The 8403-nt window shown below is 36.1% G+C and overlaps 1 protein-coding gene across 1 annotated transcript; it reads left to right on the plus strand.

Moving 5' to 3' along the window:
- Positions 1 to 7151: 7151 nt before the first annotated feature.
- On the plus strand, positions 7152 to 8099 carry LOC118927826 (olfactory receptor 5H2-like). Its single transcript, XM_036916442.2, has one exon. It carries the CDS (start codon positions 7170 to 7172, stop codon positions 8097 to 8099), a length of 930 nt encoding a protein of 309 aa, XP_036772337.2. The 5' UTR covers positions 7152 to 7169.
- The last annotated feature ends 304 nt before the right edge of the window (positions 8100 to 8403 follow it).

Consider the following 8403-nt stretch of genomic DNA (forward strand, 5'->3'; position numbering starts at 1 on the left):
CATTTGCTCACACAGGTCTCTCTACAGAGAATCTATCCTGCTCAGCTGCCCCATCTTCAGTTACAATTGAAATGGTATCATGTTTCCAGGACTCTCTTAGATATTACAAATAATATTTGTATCTCTCAAATGATATATCAAAAGTTCTGTGATGCATTTCCAGGTTACCTTTCAGAAGACAGGAATGTTTACTGATTTCAAACTTTTACAGGTTTCTATATTCTCCTTAGGTCACATGGGCCTTCTGTAACCCTTATTTTGGCCTACAAACTCTTTCCTTGGTGATGTTTGTTTTTCTCTTTGAGATCTGGTAACTTAAATGCCATGATATCAGGTCAATAATGCTTAATTACTAAGTTATATAGTCAATATATGTTATGCTTGTCTGTCTCTTTATACTATGACTCCCTTCTCTTCTTGTATGTGTAGCCTGGAGTTGCACAATCAGATGATGAAGAATGGTGGTCTCTCTATATCACATGAACATTATTCCTTTGTTAAGTCACCTACATTCTGAGTAATAAGAAAGTCAAAGATTCACTGACAAAAATTTTAAGAAGTGTTCAGATCATAGTAATATATGTTCTCTTTTTATTAAAACAATACAAAATTGTACATATTAGATGTTGCCTTGTGTTGATTTGTGTTCAGAGATATTAATTGCCCTAGCTTAAGGACTTGAGGAGGGAGTACCTAATAAACACCTTAAAAATGTGTGTATGTTATCAAAAACACAGAATTTTACAAGTGTTCATGTCATACTAAAATAATTAAAGGGGAAATAGTAAAATATTTTGCATGCTTGCATGTTTTTAAAGTGCCTTCATAAAGGTATTAGGTGGTATAATAGTATACTTCCTCTGGAAAGAATTTGAATGTGATGTCTTCCATAGTAATACATCTGTACAGCCTCAAGACTCATATTATATTCAGTTCCACAGTGGAGGCAGGGTTGTATAAATTCAACTTTCACACCACAGAAGAGATAAAAAGAAGTAGGAAAGCAATTAAGGGAAAATGAGAACAGAAGTAAGAGCATGTGAGAATGTGAGAGCATGCTCTTAGCCCAGTGTGCTCTGACAAGTAATGAGAAGGGAGAGTTGCCTCTTACTGTTTACGATGCCTTGAAAGGCTCTTTCTAACTTGTTTTTATGTTGTAGGGTAATCTGAACAGTTTTACCAATCAGAAAACAAAGAGATGAGAAGAATTTAATTGGGATAGGTATAGACAGGAAACAAGAAATTGCAGAATGGGAAGGACATGGCTTCAATCCTTCTGGAATATGAAAAAATGAACTGCTAAGAAAAAGAAGTAATATGTAAAGGTTATTATGGTGTGCTGATGAGGTGCTTCAAATGCATGTGACTGAAGTTCAATAAATGTTAAGATGATATGATATTAGAGTGTCCAGTGGTATTTGGAAAAGACATGAAAATGAGCAACAGTTTGGAGGTTTTGTGCCCCAAATGTCCTTCCATGTGAGCACTCATCTTGCTCTATGCTGTAAGTATAATGAGTGATCCATCTTCGGTTTCACCCTTCCCTTCCTCTCCCATCACTGCTTCCATACACATCCCTATTCCTGCTAAAACTATTCATATGTTATTTGCAAGTTTTTTTTTAAATTTCACAATTAATTATTTAATAATATTAGTGTAAAATGCTACAAAAAAGAAGGTACATAAGAGAGGATTTGATGTTGTTTGAGAGTAACACGTTTGTTTTTCAGTCTCCTTCTTAACTGGGCATCTTAAATTTCAACTGTGTTTCTTGTTGAAGGTAGTTTACACTCAGTTCTGGGTTTTGCTTCTGGGTAAGCGTTTGTGGCATCAATTTTATGACTAAAGGAATATCCATAGACTTTAAATTTAAGACCAATAGGACCAAAGATGACATATTTCCATGAAAACGTGGAGCCTTAATTGCATTTCTTGGATGGAAGGAGTCCTCTGTGGTTTGTCAATGATGAGCAAATCCTATTTCACTAACTAGCAAACTCACAATAGTCTTGTTACTTCTATGTCCTGTTGATATTCTCTTATTCCTCAAGCATTGCTCTCAGATAATTCTTCACAAACAGAACTCTGACTAAGTAATATCCCTCTTTAATAACTTTAAATGGACAAATATATAGATACACCTACATCAATCTATATTTATGTCTCATCTAATCGAGGGACATTTATCATAAGATATTGGCTCAAATGATTATGGAGGCTGAAAAGTCTCATGATCTATCTGCAAGGTAGAGACCCAGGAAAGCCAACGGTGTAGTTCTCAGGACTGAGAAAAAGAGAGCTGATGGATAGTATATATTCCACCAAGTCTGAGGTCCTCAGAACAAGAGCACCAAGGACAGGAGAAGATTAATATTACAGGACAACCAGTGAGGCAGAGAGTGAATCTAACTTTCCTCTGCCTTTTTTGTTACATTCAGGCCATCAGTGGATATAATGCCCACCAGCAGTAGGGAGCACCAACTACTTGACTTAGTCCACTACTACTAATTTTACACTAGTCTCTTCCAGACAACCCTCACAGATACAACCAGAAATACTGCTTAACTGCATATCTGGACGTCCTGTAATCTAGACAAGTTGACACATAAAATGAATCATCACAAGTCCACTTTTTGTCAACTAGGCATCCATACACAATTCTATAAATCATGTTTAAACTCCAAATAAAGACAATAGCAAGATCATAATTCCACCTGACATGATACAACTATGCATAAAACCAAAAATGCACTAAAAGAAGGTAAAATCCTTGAGTAATGTTCACTCTTTTCCTTGATATCTAGTAACTGAAATACAATCATGTAAAATTAACAATACTTAATTACTATGATATAAAGTCAATATATTTTATGTTACATAAGAGAATTAGAGTGAAAACAAAGATTTCAGCTATGTATATATGTATGCATATATAAATGTACAAATATATCTGTGCATACACACACACACAGAATGTGTATAAGCAAATGTATTCTTACAAACTAAGGACTCAATATTTGTGACAACTAGAGTCCTCATATACCTATTTCATAACCCCTTTGTCTTCAGCAAGCACCTGGTTATTTTTCTTTACCTTCACTCCTCAAGGGTCTGGGTCTGGGCTATTAGAAGTCTTGCCTAGAAAGGTTTGTTGGAATTTTCCATTGACCTCAATTACAAGAAATGGTCCTACTAAGAAATGCCCTAACTGGTCTGAATTTCAGACATACTTTTCCTTATCTTCATTGTGCAGCAGTAGTTTAATTTCTCCTTGGTTGTCAGGATTGGTCACACCACCTGCACAGTATCTTCCTTTGTTGCATGATAATTCAGAGGAATGAGGAGCACGATGTGGCCTAGTGGTAGTCTTAACTTCCAGCTCAGTGGAATTGTTATGTGTGTTGGTGGAAGCTATCCTCCCTCTAGTTCTAAGACTTTTAGGCCAACAGAGCACAAAGACACTGGAGCAGGAAGCAAATATATGGGCCAGGAGAGATAATCGTGTGGCACCACTCCCATTTTTGCCACTTGATTCTTAGACACATGGATCCTTGTTATGGGAGAAATAGTAGTATATATTGGATGCTAATTCAGAAAATGTAGAGCTTTCTGGAGAAATATGCCTACTTATACGTGGTAATGCTATTTAGATGGTGCTATCACTAAGTTTTGGAAGATTGTTCCATTGTTCTAGCTAACTACCTGTATTAGGATGATAGAGAATATGGTAAAACAAGTTAATTCTGTAATCATGGGGCCATATAGACTTGCCACACTTTACTCCATAGCAAGGCCGTTGTTCAGCAGCATTGCTGTGTGGAATACCATGACAGTGGATAAGGAATTCTATAAGTCCACAGAGTTTTGGCAAAACATTACATACAGGATTGCAAATCTATATACAGAATAATGGTCTGTTCTAGAAAAGAAAACACACTACCTCTTCCATTACACTTGAGTTTGTACAGTGTAATCAACCTGTCACCATGTAGCTGGCTGATACCTGATGAATGGTACCATACAGGAAATTCAGTTTTGGCCTCTATTACTGGCAGATTGGGCACTTATTAATGGTCACAGCCAGGTAGGCCACGGTGAGTAGAAGTCCATGCTGCAGAGCACATGCAAGCCCATCACATCACTTTTTCTTTACATGCTAGTTACATTGACCATTTTTTTGTTGTTTCTCCAAACATCTCTTTCTCTGATAATCTAAATCCTTCAATGATGAAGGCCCTAATGATAACAAATGTTCAGAGGCATCACCTTTTACAAATGAACACCCTCGGGATCCACCCATGATATGCTAAAAGAGAATTCGCATTTGAAGAAAATCTCAGGAGATTCACAGGCACTAAACTTTGAGAAACACTGATCTCAGTGACCTCTCACTGTGGTCCTTGTCTTTGTTCTCCCTTTGACTTACACTGACCTTTGCCTAGTAAGATTTCTCATCAGTTTTCAGCTTAAAGTGGGGAGTAAGGTGCAGGTCTGGGATGTGAGCTGAAGTTTGTGTGAGGAGGACAAGTTAATTTGGGGTTGGTACTGAAGAGAATCTGGAACTTTGGCCTCATTAAAATCATATATGATTAGCTCAGATGAGACCATACTAATTAAGCAATCTAAGCAAAAATATACAGATAATATGAAGTTTGCATAAACACATCTGAAGTGTCATTTGAGATGAAAAACAGATGTATGAAATGCAATTTCAATTGTTAAAATTTGTACTGTCTACAAGACTTGATATTTATGACTTCAGAGTCTGTAATGCCCTGTGGGACAACCTGGACTTCTCATACATGCTCAAATCTATAATACCCAGAAGAATAGCTGAGCTTTGTCCTGAAGGGAATCTTTCCATGCTATTAGGGGAATTTTAGTTCTGCACTCCTTCCTCTTCTGGCAAAAGCACACTGTGTACAATGGGCTGACTTCTGGTTCAAAACAAATTTATATAAACAATGTTTTCCTGAACTTTGCAAATGAAGCCTCCAAAGTGAATAATGTACGAAGGGTTACTATGTATGCTATTGTCATTCCACTGCTATCACAAATTTTTCTGCTTTAGAAAGCCTATCTTATTGAAAGGATCTCCACAATTTCTTACTAGATATAGGTAAGAGAAAAATGAATTGTGACATTATTTATTCTTTATATAAGAAATTATAATACTGTATAATTTATCATAATTTTAGATAGACAGGATGCCAAAAGTAGCAGGTAAAAACTGTAAAATAATTAGTAACTTACTGTATATTTTATTTTTGTGACTAAATCTGGATACACAAAATACCTTGTAAGACTGAACTGTTCCCCTAACAATGACATATTATCTTTCTAAAATAATTTTAATAACTTTATCAGACAAACCTTGGTAAACTAGAGTGTCAAACAATATACACTGGATTTAAATACCAGGTCATATGTTTCCTATGTAAGAAATCTTTCTGGTTATTCTGATTAAAAGATCCATTCTTTTTAATTAATCACATTCTCTTATTAGACTTTTAAAGCAAATCACCTCCACATGAGCTCCTCTGTCCTTTCTTCTATCTCTGACAGTAATTTCATTGACTATGTTGAACACATATCTAGTAGGAAATTTTCACATGTCCCTCCACTACTCTTTCCAGCATTTATGTCTTAGTAAGAACCCATACAGAAGTTGAATTTGAGCATATTCAATTATTTAGTGATTTGGGATTGCATAGAAGGGAATCCATTCCAAACAAAAATATACGTAATAACTGGAATCACTGGCATTGGTTATTTATATCCCCTTTATTCAGTTCCAATCTTTGGCTCAATTTATTCTGCTCAGAAAATTGGTGGAGGTAAAGTGCTCTCAATGTAAAACCAGCAGAATTTCTAGAGAAAGGTAGTACCTGAGTTAGACTAGAGCAAATCTAGATCAAAACTAGCTCAAATCCCATTGGGCTAGCTGCTAGCTGCAAGGGGGATGGGAAAGCCAGTTGCTTGCTCTTTTGACTTCCAGAGTGAGTGGCAGCCTTTGCCTGATACTGAGACTCAGGTGGTAGAAAAGATTATCAGTTTTTGCCTGTCTAAAAATGACATACATCTCTTTGCATCCTCTTAAATAGAACTTCCTCAAGTTTCTTTCCATGACCTTCTTTTTTGCCCCTTATGCACACTCTTTAATGGAGAGTTTCCATGAATGTACCTTCAGCTACCCCACTGACCCCCAAGTCATTGTTTCTATTAAGCTCTAGTACACTCACGCTACTAAGCTCTCACCTGGGTGTTCAGAGGATGCTTTCTCCACAAACTGGCCACAGCATCTGTTCTCAAACTGAATTTTGAATGACCATTGACCCAGTCAACCAAGTGTCTCCTTTCTGCTTCACTCACCACCACCTTCACATCTGTCACCACATCCAACTGTCTCTACTAATTTATTTTGATCTCTTTGTCCTCACCACTCCCAATATTATATCACCCGTACACTCCAAACTTCACATGCATTTGAATCAACTGGAGGGTATTTAAAAAATGCAGATTTGTATACATCGTTCTTGACCCACTGAACAGACATCTACAGTAACACTTCACAATCTGTATTTTGTAAATAGGATTCCCAGAGAATTCTGATGTGTAATCTGGTTTGGGAACCAATGGGTAATAATAACAGTTGCCTAATTGGTATCCCTGACTCTAGTTTCCCACCCATCCTCTGCAGCATATTTTCTATACTAAAATGGTTAATTTAATCTAAAAAATATCTTATGATGCTACTCCTTATTTGGGGACATGTTAGCCTGAGCAATAAGGTTCAAGGTTCTTCACATGGCATCCAATTAAGTTTATAGCAATTCAAACTTCTTTTCCCTATCACTTATCCATATCCCAGACAGAATTTTTATAACACACTCAACTAGGCCATTTTTAGCTCGTATTCAGAATGACTTTCCTTTTTTTCTAAATCTTTTCACTCCTATACGTTCTTTGTAGTGAAATAATTTCATTTTCAATTACTTCAATTCTCCAGACTAGTTTCCACATATTTAGTAGTAGTAAATAAGTTTAAGGGCATTGTAATTTGTGTAGCTTTATTTGAACTATTTTACTCCAATATTCTTTTTATATAACATTTGTGAATGCTCATTTAAAATTACTCACTTTCATTTCAGGGTTCATACAATAAAGACATGGATACAAAAAATGTGACAGTGCTGACAGAGGTTGTTCTCACAGGACTTACATATCAACCAGAGTGGCAAATCCCCCGGTTTCTGCTGTTGTTGGTTATATATCTCATCACCATTGTGGGGAACCTTGGTCTGCTTATTCTCATTTGCTATGACCCACATCTTCACATTCCCATGTACTTACTTCTTGGGAGTTTAGCATTTGTGGATGCTTGGATATCATCTACAGTGACCCCTAAGATGTTGGTCAACTTCTTTGTCAAAAGCAAAATAATCTCTCTCTTTGCATGCATGACACAATTGTTTTCCTTTTCATTCAGTGCAACAACAGAATGTTTTCTCTTGGCAACAATGGCCTATGATCGCTATGTAGCCATATGCAACCCTTTACTTTATCCAGTGATTATGACCAATAGACTATGTATCTGGCTGTTAGCCTCATCATTTGTAGGTGGTGTTCTTCATGCATTAATTCATATAGGCCTTTTATTTCGATTATCCTTCTGCAAGTACAACGTAATACATCACTTTTACTGTGACATCATGCCACTGTTTAAGATTTCTTGTACTGACCCTTTGATTAATGTGCTGATGGTTTTTATTTTCTCTGGATCAATACAGCTGTTCACCATTCTCATTGTTCTTGTCTCCTATACACTAGTGCTTTTTACAATCTTAAAAAAGAAGTCTGTACAAGGCATAAAGAAAGCCTTCTGCACCTGTGGAGCTCATCTCTTATCTGTCTCTTTATACTATGGCCCCCTTCTCTTCATGTATGTGCGACCTGTATCTGCACAATCAGATGATCAAGATATGGTGGACTCTCTATTTTACACGGTCATAATTCCTTTGTTAAATCCAATTATTTATAGCCTGAGAAATAAGAAAGTCATAGATTCACAGGCAAAAATGTTAAAGAGAAATGTTTAGATCTCATACTACCATCTGTTCTCTTTTCATTAAAACAGTCACAATATTGTGAAGATTAGATGTATGACTTTGTTTTGGTTAGTATTCAAGGACTTGAGCAATTATAATTGCCTAGTGTTTCAATAACTTAGGTGTTATTGCTAACGTACTCCCTAAAATAGTTACATATGTTGTTCAAATAGCACAAAGAACTTTAAACTAGTGTTCATATTATCCTACAATAATTGAACCAGGTAGCAAATGAAAACATTTTATATACTGTATATTCTTCAATGTGGCTTTATAAAACCATCAAGCACCAAAA

This window comes from Manis pentadactyla, chromosome 1, assembly GCF_030020395.1.
Source record: "Manis pentadactyla isolate mManPen7 chromosome 1, mManPen7.hap1, whole genome shotgun sequence".
NCBI lineage: Eukaryota > Metazoa > Chordata > Mammalia > Pholidota > Manidae > Manis > Manis pentadactyla.